This window comes from Scleropages formosus, chromosome 4 (assembly GCF_900964775.1).
Source record: "Scleropages formosus chromosome 4, fSclFor1.1, whole genome shotgun sequence".
NCBI classification, from domain to species: Eukaryota; Metazoa; Chordata; class Actinopteri; order Osteoglossiformes; family Osteoglossidae; genus Scleropages; species Scleropages formosus.
This window is the reverse complement of record NC_041809.1, coordinates 13100775-13119895: the sequence shown is the minus strand read 5'-3', so window position 1 is coordinate 13119895 and position 19121 is coordinate 13100775. Positions and strand designations below refer to the sequence as shown.

The window sequence follows — 19121 nt, the reverse complement described above, 5'->3', positions numbered from 1 at the left end:
GTGCTTACATAGATAGGTGTGTGCCTTTCCAAATCATGTCTAATTGAATTTACCACATGTGGGCTCCAAACAAGGTGTAGAAACATAAAGACTATCAATAGAAATAGGATGCACCTGAGCTAAATTTCAAGTGTCACAGCAAAGGGTCTGAATACTTATGTCAATGTGACATTTCAGTTTTTTATACTTTCAATAAAGTTGCAAAATTTTCTAAAATCATGTTTATGCTTTGTCTTTATGGGGTATTGTGTAGATTGAGAAGGGAAAAATGAATTTAATTGATTTTAGGATAAGGCTGCAACAAAAAGTGACAAAAGTGAAGGGGTCTGAATACTTTGAATGCACTCTGTGTGTGTATATATGTAATATACAGTATACAGTGCATTCAGAAAGTATTCAAAAATGCATATATATGACAGTTTTTAGCGGTTAAAGATAATAAAAAATAGGTAAAGATAAAAGGTTTAAGAGAACTACCCCCTCCCCTCCTTGTTTTGAGTAAAGGAAAACATGAGTTTACATACTCTAAGTGGTGATTTGAGAACTGGCAGAGGTTAGAAGTGATACACTACCTGGACTGAACAATCACCCACATTTGGCACAAGATCCCTGTATCTGGCTGCACAACTGTGAGGAAATCAGGTAAACTGACTCAAAAGTAAACATTTGGCAGGTCTGCTGTAACTTGAAGTATTTCACCTTTCTTAATCCTACTACACTTGTCTCAGCAGTAATTCTTCGTCTCTCCTTCTCTGAGTGGCATCCAGGCCCACACAAGAAGTGTAGTCAGCCTTGCAACAGAAGACTGCGGATTTTCCTGGAACGTTAGCAATTGGATAGATTAACTGCATCAGTTTCCCAGCACCCCAGCTGACACAGGGCACCTGAGGACATAAATGTTTTCTCTTCACTAAGGCCAGTCCTGAGATGCAACTGAGTGGCTGTCTGAGGGAGTGACCAGTTGTGGAGCTCAGTGGAGTCAAGGAACAGGGCCAGTTTCCTAAAACATTAAAACAGCCCCCAACTGAGTAAGTAAACACTTATGGTTTTGTTGCCACTGGGTTTTCCAACCACTTTATGAAAGGCCAGCACCTTATTCTTGCAATGTGGATTCCAGCTTGGATTAGCTCAAGTTGCTTAGCACTGAAATAATACCCCATTATGAAAAGATAACATTCCAAGCTCTGATACAAGACCCAAAAACAAAGTTTTCGGGAGGAAAACATACCTGTTGTATCACTCACAAATTAAAGTATTTTTGAACAGAAATCCAAAAGTAACCAAAAACCACATGTAGTCTTTTCTAACAGTGGTTCATGTTCATATTTTGTCTCAAACTTCCAGGAGGAAAGAGGGGGAAAAAATTGTTTCACTAACTGGTCTGAACCAGCATAAACCAGATACCAGTTTGCTACAGGGTCACAGCCAGTGGTAGGCAGCTGTTTCTAATTAAATATTTTAAGCCAGCCTGAAAGCTTCTTAAGGAACCGCTTGGGAAAAGAGATTCAAGAAGCAGTTTATCTAGTATAACACTACAAAAATGCAAAGAATTTAAGAATAAAATTGTGGCTACATTAAAATATACTTTTCTGCAAGAAAGATGAGATCTTAATTTTACTGACCCTTGGTGCAACAAGTTACTATGGTTGGGTGACACTTAAGCAAAAACTTTCTACAATTAAATTGCTCTACAAACCCTCCTTCCCCACTTACATGTGAACACAAAAGATAGGGGAATTTTTTCTCAATACTTTTGCATGCTGACTGATTGTAAATTACATCATATTCCTGTAACTGTGTGCCATCAAGGATAAAGACATCAAAACTACAAAATTAATCTTTTCATGAATGAGGGAAAGAACTTGCAACACCAATACTGTCAAAGATGATAAAATATTCAGGCTAAATAAATGAGTACACAGTGTCAGAGTTAAAACTATTCTACACAATCTATTTGCAAAACCATGAGAAGCAAACTGCACTTCATAGTTATCACTCTTTTTGTCAAATACGTATCCAGAAAGAACCTGATATCGCTGCATAAAAGTTTGCATTTGTAGAGGTTCCAGGAGGATTTAGACCATTTATCAAATGTACCAACACAAACAATACTTTCTGAACACTTATTAAGGCTTTAATTATTTTGATGCTGGGGAAAGCAAAATGACTCTTACATTTAACCATATCACGGTGAGTTAAGGCCCAAAGGTGTTCCATCTATAAATTATACCAGTCAGACAAGAAAAGAACTTTACATTCATTAGTCAATAGTCCAATCATAGAAGAAAATACACTCCCAGAAGCGGGGAAAACAATACTTCTATATGGTCTTCGTTAAACTATGAAATGTATGAGAAATGAGGAAGACATTTTTAAATTAGTAAGTATGCATATTTACAACTTAAAATAAGAGACTACAAAACAGTGTATACAGTATAACTGAATACAAGACAATTTTAAAATGAAAATTCTGAGTGTCATGTGCTTTTGTGGTATCCTGTAGACAGAAATTCAAAACTGAAGCACACAACTCCATAAACAATCTCATGTTAAACAAAATATTTGCTGCAGCATCTTGTAGTAATGTTTGAATGCAAGATGTTATCACAGCCTCGGGGCAACATTACATTTCATGTCACTTGTATAAAATGGCATGTTTGTATTATACTATATAGCATTAGCCAGGATAAGTACTAGTAAAGGTCTCACCAAAATCTCTCTACTATATTTGATTTCTCAAAGCTATTTTCCTGTAATTGTCCAATTTCCTATAACTGATCATTTACAGTATGACCTAAAAAAGTTACAACTGTTCCATCCTTTTTTGTTTACATAAAGAAGTAACTGATAGAGAACAAACAGATATGGATGTGAACTTAACATGAAAAGGTCAATTAAAATGCATTTAATACTATCAAGAGGATTTTAGACTTAGAATACATAATTTAAAAATTAACCAAATTACAGTACATAAGCTTTGCAAAGCTTAAAAATATGTATTTGTCATAATGCAGTACTGCTCTGTTCTTTCATGCAATCATTGCAGGGAATACATTTACTGCAATAATGCCCCTCCTATGTTATGATTATGGAGATATTCTATAACCTCTTACTAAATTACAGTGGTAGCAGTAGCAGACACAGGACTATCGCTGATGTGAAACCCAAAGCAACAAACCTAAGCAAATTACACAGGCAATGGGTGTCAACCAGAAATGTCATATTTTCAGAAGTGTGTTAAATCCAGAAATATTCATGATGCTGATTTTCCCATAATCCATTTTGACCTGAATATCCCATTGCTTAGGGGAAACTATAAACCCTGTATTTTCCCTCTAAAATATGCTTCAAGTTTTTATTATTCACTTTCCTGAAGATTTCATTAACCTGGTCACAATTATAATCAAACTTACAAAACTGAATATCAAATGGAGTACCTTTTTCAAGGTTGAAAAACTGGGGTACCTCTTTGGATTTAAGCCCAAGATCTGAGCTTACAAGTCCAATTTATTATGATTGTTATATTGTCTATCTACTTCTACAGCTACCACCAATTCAACAACAACAACAACAAGGCTTTGTCAACACTTTATACAAAAATGAATTACAATTCTACCAATGTTTACATTATAGCTGGACACAAACTGAAGAAATTTGGGTAAACTGTAATTCAGGATCTAACAACAGGACCCATTCCAGGAACTGGTAAACTTCAGGTTACAGATTTGTCATGCAACCAATTTCTTAAAATTGTTACAAATGGCAGTATGTATAACTGACAGCCTATCATACCTTCTCAGGATAAAATACTGTTACAACTGTACGCTTTCCTGTCCTTGGAACAAAACCATAAATATCTCTGATTTAGAGGGACACGTATAAAGACACACAAACCTCAACATTTCTCAAAACACTTCAAACAGTAACTTAATGATTGAACATATGGCACACTGTATTTGATCTTTGTAGGCAAAAATCAAATCTAAAAAGTTCTTTAATCACATAGTTGGATACTGAGTACAAAAACCCTAAAATTTTCACACCTAAAAATGTCAGTTTTGCAAGATGTCACAATAATTCCACAAATTTCGCTCAATACTATGCTACCACATGACACAAGTTTATGATTCAACTGTACTTTTACACAAAAGATGATCAGCCCCCTATTGAAAGGGAAGTGTGGAAAGTGGAACAAGTGATTGTACAGTTTCAGAATACTGAAACAGGCACTGAAAGCCAGCATCCGTCTGCATATTTCTAATACAATACCAGGCCCTAGACCTTCGGTGTGCCCATTTGGTTTCAATACCAGACCAGTGCAACGTTGAGGGAGACACATCCCAGATCCCTTTGTCAGATTAAACCTGGGAGCCTTTGAAGTTAAGCAGTACAACATTTAGCAATATAATCTCTGCATCATAAAAATCTGTATCATACAAACTGAGTTGCAAACAGTTAAGAAAAAGAAGAAACAAAAGGATTTAACATGTGGCTCTGTGAACAAATGCACAAGAATTAGCTGTGAGCATAATTTGGTAGTGCTTAACATGTCCCCCACCTTTTTTAAACATTTACAACATGGCGTATGGAGCAGCCCACATAAACTTTCTCCATGTAGTTCAACTCTTAATGTCTCCAGTAAAATATTGGCTTTTTTTTGGTAACTTGCCCCATCAGACCCACATGGCAGGGCTCAGGTGATAGTGCTGAAAGGGAAGATAAACGGAGTGCTATGGAGGAGCTGCTTGCAAGGAGTGAGGAGAGACTGCTGGCTGCACAGGCGGGGGAGGTGGGGGCGGGGCATGTGCCCCAGACTGTGTGTTTGGGGATGGTGGAGGCGTTGGACGCTTGAATTTATCTGGGCTGTTGCTCCTCCGTGGAGATGGCCTCTGTTTTAAGACAGAGAAAAAAAGAGCACATAGAACAGAAACACTTCAGCATTGATGCAAACATTACAAATATCTATTCATTTAGCAGATGATTTTCCCCGAAGCAACATACAGCTCGGTGGAAAAAAAAGTGCATTTGACCAACATAGATGCAGACATGCAATTCTCAAAGTAGTCAGTTTGTCTGATGTCACCATTGAAACCAGCATACATTAAATGGATAGCTGCACATACCATAGAACCTCTCAGCATCCTTCCCATGCAAATGGTGTTAAAATGCACTCATTTAAATAAAACAAAAAAGGCAGAAGTTATAAAGGTTGCTACTCCTGTAGTACCTCACTGCAGCAGTCTGTTGAATGCTAAAGCACACTGATATTTCAAGTGGTGTTATTTAAAATACAAATTTGCCAATTTTATGGGAAACATAAGGTACAAAATTTTTTCTCCAACAAGTCAGCACTGGAACTTCATAAACACATTTGAGAAAAATTATTTTTCCCAACATCAGTGTTGACATCAACACAAACATCCATATAAGGTGAATGTCTGTGAACTTCCATTAAGCCTTTCCCAAGACATGACATAAATTTAATATCCCAGACTGGGAAGAGCGGAATTTCACAAACCACGCAACAGAACTAAATGATGTTCCCAAGATCAGTCTCAGTCAGATTTTGAACAATGAAACATGCTAGAACCTGACTAAAGGGCACCTTCACCTTTTCTGCATGTGATTGCTTAATAACTCTAACCTAACATGTGATAATATCACTCTAAATCATTTCTATCTCCAATTATTCAGCATTTTTCAAATAAATGTTTAAAATGCCACCACTTGCAAATGACCTATTCAATAGTGGAATGTCTTCTAAATCTTTGTCACTGTTCTTATTTTATACTGAAAAGGAGGTGGGATGAAATACCATCCATCAAACTTCTGATATACAAAGTGCAACCTGTAGATGTGGTGCTTACTGGTCTGCAATATCAGATTTCTGTAAAGTAATGGCCACTGCACTAGATTATATTATCTTCAGTAAACAGAGTTTCTGCACATTTACATTTCTTTTTCTCCATGTGTGATGGTGCTTTGAGTCAGTTACGATACACTGATATAACAAGTACTTTGCTGCAGAATCATAAAAATGACTATGAAAATATTTTATATTTAACTAAATGACCTCAGAAAAAGTTAAGACTATTTTGGTCATGGTAAAAAGGGATACAATAATGTATTTAAGGTGGTTTTAAACAATGGATTGATTATTTGAGTGTTACGTAGCTTTAGTTTATTAAAGGATATTTTTTTATCTGAATGAAGAACATAAGTGATTGAGTTGCTCAGGAAAGAGATATAAAAATGATATTCTATTAAATCTTAGGAGCTTCAGTGTAAATGACAACGGTTTTGGCTGTATGACCCTGGTATCAGGGAAGAACAGAAGAGAACAAAAACTGACCGTAATGCCATGCGAGGAGCCCACGTGAACGTGAAGGCCTGGTGCGTTGTAATAAGACATTCCTGCTCTGGTCAGCGTAGGTGGAGGAGTAAACCCCACTGTGTGACCTGCATATGAAAGGCCTGAGTGAGGAGGCAAAAGAAAAGTCATGAAAACATGTACTATCCTCCTGCGTGCAAGAACTTGTTCTTTACATTTTTTAAAAGAAAATCACCCAAGTAACCAATTGTCATTGCAGCTAACATTTTGTATTTTATCAATACAATTCAAATAAATGCATTTTATGTGAATTTGTGAATCTAAATTTTGCTTACTGTGTATGTGAGAGTGAATGTGTGTGATCACCCTGTGACGAACTGGCTTCATGCCCAGGGTGTAGCTGGCCTTATGCCCTACGCTTCTGGGATTAACTCCCAACTACTGTGACTCTGAACCTAACATGTGGTTACTGACACTAGATGAATGGATGGGAAAAATCCGTCACTTGCAGGCATCCAGTTTCTTCAAAAAGCACCTGTCCACGTTTCTGTGCTTATGAGCTAATCATACAGTACACTGGGGGTAAGATGGTGTACATCCTCAATTGCATACCAATGCGCTCACTCATTGACTTACTGATGTACATATAGCATGGAGAAATTTGGAGCTACAAAGTCATCTACACAGCACATTCAACTGACATCTACACCACTCTGGACACAGATAATTTCATAATTATTCTTAAACTTTAAAAAAAGAAAAATTCTCACATATTCCATCAGAAATCTGAAGTGTTTTAAAATGGAAAAAGTGCCTATTTTCAACATTTTTCATGTATCATTTAATGCTGGTAGTTGATCATTTACTTATTTTGTACTGTACAGGGGGTGAAATAATAGAAACAGCACACAAGAAGTTTCACCAAATCAGTTACAAAAGCAGTTGCAAAGGTGAATCATATTTGCCTGACTGCCAGCTGACAGCAGCGTGTCAGCTATAAAAGGGCTGACAACCAGTACTTTGACATCTAAGTTTTCAATGCAATATGAGGCAATTAATAGAGTTCTAAAGAGACCGAATAATCAGTGTCAAGATTGCAGGTCACAAAAACTGTAAAATTACATAATGCATCAAGGGGATCACTCAATAGTCATGACACCATATGCTAAACATGGACAAACTGCATCAACAAAGAGGACAAGCTCACAGACAAGAATAGACAGACACTCCACAGCATAGTTACTAAATGCCACAAAAAGCACAGCTTCAAAAATTACCACTGAATTGAAGCACCTCTGTGACCCAGTATTAACAAAAACTGTATGTCGTGAGCGCCATAAAGCTGAGATTTATGGTAGGGCTGCCATTCGGAAACTGCCTGTATCCAAGGCCAGTGCCTAAAGCCAAAGGATGCCTTCAGCCCACAAAGCCTGTTGCCCCCTGTTAAACATGGTAGGGGATCAGTAATAGTATAGGCAGCCATTTCTTGGGAGTCAACAGGTCTGAAGATTGGTCTTCATAGATGTGTAATGGCCAAAAAATATGAGGTAATTTTACCCTATGCTGAAAACACTGTTCCCTTATGATGTTCCCATATTCCAGGATGATATGTTCAAACACCAGGATAAAGTTAAACCAGATCCTAACATCACTGAACTTTTATGGAAGTTCTGGAGCACAGAATGTGAAGTAGCTTTCAATCTCTTTAATTCTTAAAAAGAACTGGAGGCATTTCTTCTTGAAAAATAGTGTAATATCCTAGTACACACAGCTCAAGACTTGTATGACAACCTTGTAAAGGCAAAGTGTGCTCCTAATCCTTATTAGGGCCTTGATTATACACACACACACACATTTTCGGAGCCGCTTGTCCCATACGGGGTCACGGGGAACCGGAGCCTACCCGGTAACACAGGGCGTAAGGCCGGAGGGGGAGGGGACACACCCAGGACGGGACGCCAGTCCGCCACAAGGCACCCCAAGCGGGACTCGAACCCCAGACTCACTATAGAGCAGGACTGCAGGCCAACCCACTGCGCCACCGCATATATATTGTTTAGTATTTCTTTTATATTTTCCACACCCTGTACATATAAAGATTTGTAAAAACTAACCCTGAACTAGAATATGCTGACACAAAAATCAGAATAATATCTAGCAAAAATTAACATGGAAGAAAATATTCACCCAATCTTATAACATTAGAAAACTTCCCACAAACCTCTCAGGTGATTTTAAGGACATTCAGCAATAAAAGAAGGTCACTTCAGTTTGTAAAAATGCATACCAGGTGAAATAGGCCTGCTTGAAGATGGGGATGGAGTGTATGGTATTGGACTCGACACAGTTCGAGGACGAAGGCCCTGTGCAGACATCTCGTTGAAATACCTTCAAAACAAATGGAACCAAATTAAGCATTTTAACACAGTTTAAATCAAATGCATAGTTTTTAAGGGGGCAAAGAAACTTGAAAATGAAACCCAACAGCTTGGTAAAAACTTAAAAGGACAATCAGGCTTCATAGATTTTAGCTCTTTGAAATGTATTTGAGGGTTGAAAAAGGTCTGAATGAATTCATAAACAGATACCACACTGATACACTGTTAAATAACATTAATTAAATAAGATGGTTGGTTTTTTGCTTTCACAAAATTTTTTTTTAAAAGACAAATCAACCACATATCAACAACACAAATGGAAAAAAACGTGAAATAAAAGCACAGGCTGTGTAGACATTATGAAGCATTTAACTATCAGAAAGGTTAAAAATTTCACAGAATATTTGTGTATTATTTTCCTGTAATCCTTGTTGGCAGATTGGTATGAGAAACTTGGCAGTATGTCCCAACCAAGATTACAGTATCAGTGCTCTACCAGGTACTGCCATAAAGACTCCAGAGTACAGAGTCCAGTGTAGATAGCAGGGAAATGCTATTTGACAAGTGATGATCACTGCATTAAACCAACAGCATCTACCTGAACAAAACAAAAAAAAAAAGAAGGGGGGGGTTGTGCTGTACATTTCACTTTCTCATTGTTTGCAAGCAACTTCCATTGGTGACCTTATGAGCAGATTAGCACTTTATTGAAGTGACACTGATCTGCACTAATTGGAGGGTTTTACGACTGATCAGGCAAAGACTGATCCCTGTGAGCATTTAGGAACCAAAGTTATGTTGAGCAAATGATAGGCACAGTCATCTAAGGTCCCTCAGTAGCATGATGTTCCATTTCTGTAAGTAGCTGTACCTGTTAAAAAAAAAAAAATAAATAAATAAATAAATAAATAATAAAAAAATACCACCGAAGACCTCAGTTTGTCTGAACAGCACTTTTCCCATGGACTCTGAAATGTGTTAACCATTTCCATTAACATGCTTACAGCAATCAAAAATATTATGATTATTAGGCGACTTTCTTATGCTCACTGAGTAAGTTTGTGGGAAGATGGTGAAATACTGCCAAACAAATTTTCCCCTAATGGCAAAAGGTAACAGTAGCTCTGAATAAGTCCAGAGTATATGTGTGCGAATGTGAAGTATTAAAGTAGTGCACTACATTGCAGTATTATTCATTTTTAAGAAGGATATTAGAATTAACTTTGGCATGACTGACAAATGGTATACAGTGGGACCTCAACTTACAAACAATTGGGACCAGAAGTCTGTTCCTAAACTGACTGGTTAGTAAATCCAAAGTCCCTTTTACCACTATGTTCCTATCAATAAAAGCTTAGTAATACAGAAGTCCTACAATTTATTCAAGGGCCATGTTGAGTAAAAACACAGATAAAGCCATAATGGATTAAAAAAATTCTCTAAGACTTATTTATTCTCTTTTAATTAGGTCATAGTGGTGCAGAAAATATCTGGGAAACAGTGCACAAGGCAGGATACACCCTGAATAATTAATTTTAATATAACATTAATTTGCTTTAAAATGACTGAAAACATATGTAATAGCCACAACCTCATATTAATTGTCATAAGAAGAATTCATTCCATAACCAGGAACAATGTTCATTAACATCCAGCCGCATTGTTTTCTCTGTTGCCTACACAATAAAAGTTTAACAATTGCGATGTACCTCAATATATGCACTCGATAAAACCTCTAAAAATAACATATAGTTGTGATAAATACATCGCAAGCCTTTTAAACATTATCAACTTCAAGCAACATTAAAGCTAATTTAAAAAGACTAAAAATAAATACATTTTCTCCATAAACCCTTATTCAGTGTAAACTTTTATCTCATTACTACGTACAGCACCATTTTGTTACGGATCACTGACACTCAGAACACCAGACACAAGCAAGCTGAATTAGTCTGGTCCCACACTCCTACTACTGACAACATTGTAGTCCAAACTAATGGCTGTGCTCTGAAATACAGGTCATGTTCATGCTGCAACAAATAAATTTTTGAGGATGGAAGAAAATACAATTAAAAATAACCCAAAGAAATGTTTGTAAAATCCAAAATTCATAACTTGAATGAGTGAAAGATAAAGACCCAGTGTATATAGCTAATTTATCCAAAATTACGTGTTTATGTATACTGTTGTTAATTTAGAGATAGCAGAATGCAGTTAATTAACCTTCAGTAGGTAAAGAAACCATAATAATCCTAAAGAAACTATCAATAAGGCCATGATAATTCCTAACAGCTGTATTGCAAGTTTTCGTGATCCTCAAAGTTCCACAATCAGCTCGTCAGTGCTGATTATATGCATGTTCTGCAACCCCAGTCCTGCCAGTGTGAGGCGAGTGATTCAGGTGTGCCATCATAAGTAGTGCCTCCAGCACTATCTCTGCTGCGCTGCATGTGGGCAGACTGGATCTCTATGCAGATGGCCCAGTGGTTTTGCACCTCTCATCATCCATCTCAAGGCTGGATTCACTCTCGGACAGCTGACGGCAAAGTGCCTCCCTTCGCTCCATCTCCCGCTGCAGTTTCCTCTGCAGGCGGATGTTCTCCTCACGCATGTGGCGCTCCTCTTCGATATACTGGGCCCGTTTCTCGGTGTCTGAAACACCAGAACAGGAGATGGCACTGCCATCATCATTATTGTGATCATCCTCCAGCATTTTCCACTGACATTTGGTTATATATGTTTTACTGAATTTAATCAAGTACTGATAAAATTTGTTCTGTAAAAGATTTTTCTCCAAGTTCCAGAGCAGAAGAAATCCATAGTAGTAGCACCCTCTAGTGATAGCCAAAAGCAAGATAATTCACTTTGGAGAGTTCCATCTGTTGTACTTCAGGAGACAGCTTAGCCTAATATACGCTTGAGTCCTAATTTTACTCAAATCTACTGTGTAAGAAACTTGAAAATCCTTTTTATTGAAAAACAGGCACTCATAAAATGGTAGGTTCTGAAAATTAATTAAAAATGTTTTAACATCTTTCCACTAAAGATCAACAACTGCCCTACCATCTTATATGATGATGCCAAAGAGTTTTTACTTCATAGCATCTGAAATTCCTAAATGAAACCTTGTTCTTGAAAAATTAATTTTGGGTAACAGCTAAGGGCTCTTGAATGATTCTACAATTCACAAGCAGTATAGTGTATAAAATAATAAGTGTTCTAAATCAGTAGGAGTATACTGACTCATCACACAACATGTCCAAAACAAGGTCTGTTTTACCTCTGGAATGTATAATCAAACTTGTTAAATTAATGCCTTGTTGGGGAGGCAGGTTTTGAGCATGTGTACTGAAAAGTCTGGAAACTTGTTTTCTTTCCATCTGTTTTTTCCCCTCAGGAACATGTCACATAAGTGCCTTGTGCATGGCTCAGTGCTAATATATCTTAATAACCAAAAAGAAGCTGAAAGGGAATATCTGACAACATCCCATTCATCCATTCCAATGCAATGTTAGAACTTAAATATAACAAACATGTCCAAAGGCAGTGAACTGATGTAGCAGGCAAACACTTATGATTCCAAGTATACCCTCAACATCTCCCTCTTTCACACTTCACATACACTCTCACGGTATTACTATTAGATATAGAATTGTATGTTGTACATTGGTATATAATAGGTTTTGAAATTTGTTTAGATTCTTATTTTAAATCAGTAAGCTGAATTATATCCTTTCATTGTTTCCCATATTACAGTGCCATATTCTGTAAGGTTTAACGAGTAATCCAGTTACATGTTTTTTTGGTTTTATGTGCTATGTCGATCCTGAAATCCCTGTAAAAATTAATCATGTAATTCTGTGTCATCCATACAAATGCTTTAAGTGAAATACTGATCACATTAAAGTTTAATGACCTCAGCTACAGAAGTGCTGAGATACATAAAAATCACAGATACAGAAATTCAGCATTTCAAGGTTCTTAAAAAAAGGTTTTTACTGTAACTAAAGATTATTTTTAATTTGATACAAAAAAGTAGAGAACATGGACACTCACGCTGCAGTTCAGCAGTCCGCAGATTCTTCTTTAACCTCTCAACCTCATTCTTCAGGAACCGGATGTGGCGCATCATGTTTTCTGGTGAGTCAATCTCCATGGAGATGTCTCGTGGTGATGACGGGGCAGAAACAGGCTGGTCCAGCTTCTCCTGGAGAATCCTGAAGTTTTACAGAAGCCTGTATTTTTACCTTAAACTTTTAAAACGTGTTAAGCATATATTCAACATTAACATATATGAAGAAAAAACATTATGCAGATATTCAATACCTGTGTACTTGTTGAAAGACAGACATTTCAATTTAGCGAATTTTCAGTTGTTGAACAGTTGAAGAGTTTCACTGAACAACTAAAGCATCATGCAGACAGTCTGGATTTTAATAAACCTTTTCTCTGCCTCTAGCTTGTCCATTCGCTTCCAGAGTCGATTGACCAGAGCTTCTTGTTCTTGTTCTAATGTGTTTTCCAGGTCAATCTTCTCTCGCCTTAGCTACAGAAACAGCACAAGGAGATACTCTTTGGTAACATTACAAACTATTACACCAGATTCATCAAAAGGTGGCATGTTTGAAGCCAGACAGAGACACAAAAAGAGAAAAAATCTCAAGAGGCTTTTGGTTCTTGAAGAAATCAACACAAGTGTTTGATCTTCAGATATAAAAATACCAAATGGGGCAAGCAAGTTGCATAGCTTTCAGACCCATTGTTCTGGAATCAAAGAATCGGATTCAAACCCCAACTTTTGTCATTATACCCTTGATCCAACAATTATTAACTCTGAATTGATCCAATAAAAATGACCCAGTGGTAGAAACAGGTAAATACTAAACAGTTTATTAGACAAATTGAAACTCACAAAATTGCAACCTGCTTTGGAAAAAGGTATATAAATTAATAAATAATATTAAAAAATAAATACCAGACAAGTGCATGCAGACACAGACAGATTAGAGGCTAACTGAGTAAATAAAACATACATATCTGAATGCACAACATACCCAAATCATATCATATCTTTTAATGGCTGGTATATTTACAATAACTTAATACCTGTTTCTTTTAACATAATCGCCTAGAACCTAATTTTATGTAAGAAAAAAAGACGCACCAAACTCAAAACTTCTCTAATAAAGAATAGACAAGTACTATTACTTTAACTGACACATTTGTCCATAACTTACAATGCCAGGTTTGTAAACTAAGTCAAACAACACCAGTTACCCATTTACACAAGAGGTTAATTTTTTACTGTATCAGTTCGGTGTTAAGTAATTTGCTAAAGGGTATTACAGCAACGGGGGACATGAATCTGGAACCACCAGATGAAAAGTGATGGCTCATACCATGCTGCTCAGCTTGCCGCCCTCCAAGTACACCACAATAATCGGCTGCTCTTTATAAACCCAGTGTAAACCTCCCTCTGCATTTATGCAGCCGGTGAAGAAAACATCTATCCATAAAACATTTACCTGTGGAAAAAGCCACGTTTTGTGCCGTCACTGTTGAACAACACCTTTACACCTTTGGTGCATATAAAAATACCTGCTCCAGCGTGAGCTGCTTTGATATTGTGTCATTTTCAAGCCTCTTGATCTTCTTCATTAACTTGTTCACCTGAAACTCTTGCTCTTGTTCTAAATGTTGTTCCAGCTCTGCTTTTTCATGTTGCAACTAGAGCAAAAGGAATTGAAATAAAGTTAAAAACATATTACACAAGAGCAAACGGATCAATAATCAACAAAAGCAGTCAAGAGATAGGGCAAAGACCAGCACTTGGCAGGGCTACAGTGAAAGATCTGGAAAAGGTCCTCAGCTGTGCTGATGTACACAAGAATGAAAATTAGAATTATTCAAGCAACGATATTTTCTATAATGCCATATTAATATGAAAGCTGGACATCAAAAAAGGACACTGATAACTGTGGTACCAGAGGACACTTAAAGACACTATAGATGTCAGGAAAACAAAGATGGAAACTGGACCAAAACACTCTCATTAAGAATGACAAATTATGACACTGAGGTCATCACATTTTGAACTCATCATACAAAGAGTATTGTCTTCAATGCTTTGGGAAGTTGAAGGAAAAAGGACAATCTAGGGGTGAAGTCAATCATAGCAACAATGGACACTTCTTTCACAGTAAGGAGAGATGGGACAAGCGGTTTCAGACAACGTGTGTGTGTGTGTGCGCGTGTAAGATGGGAACAGAAGTTTCTGGCAGCACTCTATGTAGCTGTCATAAACTGATATCAGCTTAATGGCACTTTTACAGAAAAACAAACCGAGAAAACTAAGTTGGATCTGTGCCAAATTTAGCGGTGGTTCTAAGCCCCTCAGGATTTAAAACTAATCCATTAATTCTAAGACAATGGCTCAAAGATATTCCACTTGCTGCCCCTTCATCTCAATCATGAACATGATGGGACAGAACATCATCTGTCCAAACTTGGCGACAATGCAGGTCCATGGATCTTAAGCAACTGACAACAATATGGAGTCAAGAATTTTAATATCAAAATTTTTACCAAGAAGAGTGTTCTTTCACAGCATATCTAAAAAGGAACCCCTGTACAAGTTGCAGGGCCTTAAAGGCTGAAAGCCAGCAGGAAAATCTCCATGTCAATGCAGAAATATACACTGCCTAGCTGAACGGCCACTGTATCTACTTATCTAATCCCTCCTTCCGATGTGTACAGGATAACAGCGATCAGTGGGTAGGATATTCATAGCATATTCTGCAATTTCAATGCGTGAGGGTATATGTTCCACAGCCATCAGAAATTCACTGTTTGCAGAACTGTGTGGGAAGACGCTTTTGACAGCCCTTTTCTCTTCCCTCAATCTAATGAATACAAAGAGCTTTTTCCACTAAATTTGCAGGTCACGTTAATGACGATCCTAGATGTGTCATCGCACTTCACCTAAAAACTGAAATTTATAAACATTTGTCCATAATCAAAATATCTTATTCCAGTTCACACTTTTCCCCCAGAAATTCTAAAAGTAAAATCCATCCATCCATCTTCTGTCCCGCTTGTTCTAAAAGGGTCACAGTGGCAGCAGGGAGAGCAGAGAGGCCCAGCTGCCCCTGTCCCCCACAACTTCCTCCAGCTCAACCTGGGGGATCCCCAGCCGTTCCCAGGCCAACTGTGAAATATAATCCCTCCAGCGGGTCCTGGGCCGACCTTGGGGCCTCGTCCCAGTTGGCTGTGCCTGGTATACCTCCAAAGGGAGGCATCCAGGGGGGCATCCTTATCAGATGCCCGAACCACCTCAACTGGCTCCTCTCAATGTGAAGGATTAGCAGCTCTACTCTGAGCTCCTCCCGGATGTCCGAACTCCTCACCCTGTCACAGAGAGTGAGTCCCAGCACCCTACGGAGAAAACTCATTTCGGCCGCTTGTATCCGCGATCTTATTCTTTCGGTCATCACACAGAGTTGATGACCATAGGTGAGGGTAGGGACATAGATCGACCGGTAAACGGAGAGCTTCGCCTTATGGCTCAGCTCCCCCTTCACCATTACAGACCGGTACAGCGACGGCATTACTGCTGCCGCTGCTCCCAGACTGTGGCCGATCTCACGCTCCCTTCTTCCCTCACTCGTGAACAAGACCCCAAGATACTTGAACTCCTCCACCTGGGGCAAAAACTCTCCCCTTACCTGAAGGGGGCATACCATCCTTTTCCATGAGAAAACCATGGACTCAGACTTTGAGGTGCTGATCCTCATCCCCACCGCTTCACACTCGGCTGCAAACCGTTCCAGTGCATGCTGGAGGCAGCCATGTGACGGTGCCAAAAGGACAACATGATCTGCAAAAAGCAGAGATGTCACCTTCCGACTCCCACACAGAATGCCCTCCTGACCTCGACTGCGCCTTGATATCCTGTCCATGAAAACCACAAACACGAGTAGAGACAAAGCACAACTTTGACAGAGTCCAACACCCACACTGAACAGGCCTGACTTAATGCCGAGTATGCGGACACAGCTTTCGCTCCGTATGTACAAGGACCGAATGGCCCGCAGTAGTGGCACTGGTACCCCATACCTCCCACAGAATTTCCCAGGGAACACGGTCATAGGCCTTCTCCATGTCCACAAAACACATGTAGACTGGATTAGCAAATTCCCATGCCCCTTCAATGATCTGTGAGAGGGTAAAAAGCTGGTCCACTGTTCCACGGCCAGGGCAGAATCCGCATTGTTCCTCTTCAATCTGAAGTTCAACTATCGGCCGGAGCCTCCTCTCCAGCACCCCGGCATAGACTTTCACAGGGAGGCTGAGAAGTGTGATGCCCCGATAGTTAGCACACACTCTCCGGTCTCCTTTCTTAAAGATAGGGACCACCACCCCAGTTTGCCAATCCAAGGGCACTGTCCCCAAGGTCCATGCAACATTGCAGAGGCATGTCAACCATGTCAGCCCTGCAACATCCAGGGCCTTAAGCAGTTCCGAGCGAATCTCATCCACCCCCGGTGCTTTGCCACTGTGGAGTTTACCAACTACCTCAGTGACTTCCACCAGGGAAATGGACTCTGACAGCCCGAAAGCCTCTGGCCCTGACTCCTGTAAGGGAGGCATATCACTCGGGTTTAAGAGTTCTTCAAAGTGCTCCTTCCACCTCCTGACAATGTCCTCATCAGAGGTCAGAGTTTCTCCACTCCTGCTAAACACAGCCTGAGCGAAACTCCTCCAACCCCTTCTGAGCTGCTGGATGGTTCTCCAGAACCTCTTTGAAGCTGACCGATAGTCATTTTCCATAGCCTCTCCAAACTCCTCCCATGCCCGGGATTTTGCTTCTGCAACTGCAGCCGCTGCTGCCTTTTTCGCCTGCCAGTACCTGTCTGCTGAGTCAGGAGTCCCCAGAGCCAACCAGGTCCTAAAGGCCTCCTTCTTCAGCTTGACGGCTTCCCTCACCACCAGTGTCCACCAGCAGGTTCTCGGGTTGCCGCCCTGGCTGGCACCAACAAGCTTTTGGCCACAGCTGTGCCTGGCTGCTTCCACAATGGAGGTTTTGAACAGGGTCCATTCAGGCACCATGTCCCCTACCTCCTCCGGGACATGGGAGAAGCTCTCCCGGAGGTGTAAGTTAAAATCATTCCGGACAAGGTCCTCTGACAGTCGCTCCCAGCACACCCTCGTTAAACGTCTGGGCCTACCGGGTCTGTCCATCAGTTTTCCTTGCCATCTGATCCAACTCACCACTAGATGGTGATCAGTTGAAAGCTCAGCACCTCTCTTCACCCAAGTGTCTAAAACATGTGGCCTCAAGTCAGAAGAAATGACTACAAAGTCCATCATTGACCTTTGGCCCAAGGAGCTCTGGTACCAAGTACACTTATGAGCATCCTTGTGTTCGAACATGGTGTTTGTTATGGACAAACCATGACTAGCACAGAATTCCAATAACATTTCACCATTCGGGTTCAGATCGGGCAGGCCGTTCTTCCCAATCACCCCCCCACCAAATTTCCCAGTCATTGCCAAAGTGAGCATTGAAGTCCCCCAGCAGGACAATGGAGTCTGTAGGTGGGGCCCTGTCCAGAACCTCTCCCACCTTCTCCAAGAAGGCCGAATACTCTGAACTGCTGTTTGGTGCATAAGCACATACAACAAAGTTTTCCTCTCTGCGACCCTAAGTCACATTGAGGGGATCCTCTCGCCCACCGGGGCAAACTCCAACTGTATGGCAGCCAACCGGGGACTTGTGAGTATCCCCACACCCGCCCGGCGCCTCTCACCTTGTGCACCTCCTGAGTAGGAGAGGGACCACCCCTTATCGAGGAGTTTGGTTCCAGAGCCAACACTGTGAGTGGAAGTAAGCCCAACTATATCTAGTTGGTATCTCTCAGCCTCCTGTACCATTTCCAGCTCCTTCCCCCCCAGTGAGGTTACATTCCACGTGCTAAGAGCCAGTTTTCGTTGCGAGGGGCCATGACGCCATGCGCCACCCTGCCCACCGCCAGGTATACATAGCACTGGACCCCCATGCTGGACCTTGCAGGTGGTGGGCCCACACAGCCTCCCACGATGCCTTTTCGGGCTGAGCCCGGCCGGGCTACCAGTAGGTCCCGGTGACCCTATTCCGGGCAGGGTAAACGTTTTTCTGTTTCCATATTTCATGGAGGTTTTTGGATCGTGTTAGTCTGGATCTTCACTCCAGACCTGTTAGCCTTGGGAGACCCTACCAGGAGCATAATGCTCCCGACGACATAGCTCTGGAGATCCCTAGATCACGCAAGCCCTTCTGCCATGCCAAGGCCCCGATCCAGGAAGAATAAAATGTGCAGTATGATAAAAATTTGTAACAAACAAGCTCTCTTTAATTTATTAACATATTGATT

At 40.0% G+C, this 19121-nt stretch overlaps 1 protein-coding gene across 1 annotated transcript in view; it reads right to left on the bottom strand.

Moving 5' to 3' along the window:
- Positions 1-2981: 2981 nt before the first annotated feature.
- LOC108932852 (coiled-coil domain-containing protein 6-like) overlaps positions 2982-19121 on the bottom strand; it is a 29678-nt gene continuing 13538 nt past the window's right edge. The window contains exons 3-9 of the mRNA XM_029251400.1: positions 14308-14436; positions 13152-13255; positions 12766-12926; positions 11205-11361; positions 8619-8719; positions 6353-6474; positions 2982-4889 (exon numbers count right to left, since the gene is read on the bottom strand). Of these exons, the coding sequence (XP_029107233.1) occupies positions 4731-4889; positions 6353-6474; positions 8619-8719; positions 11205-11361; positions 12766-12926; positions 13152-13255; positions 14308-14436 (933 nt within the window). The 3' untranslated portion in view covers positions 2982-4730. The remainder of the gene's footprint in view (positions 4890-6352; positions 6475-8618; positions 8720-11204; positions 11362-12765; positions 12927-13151; positions 13256-14307; positions 14437-19121) is intronic.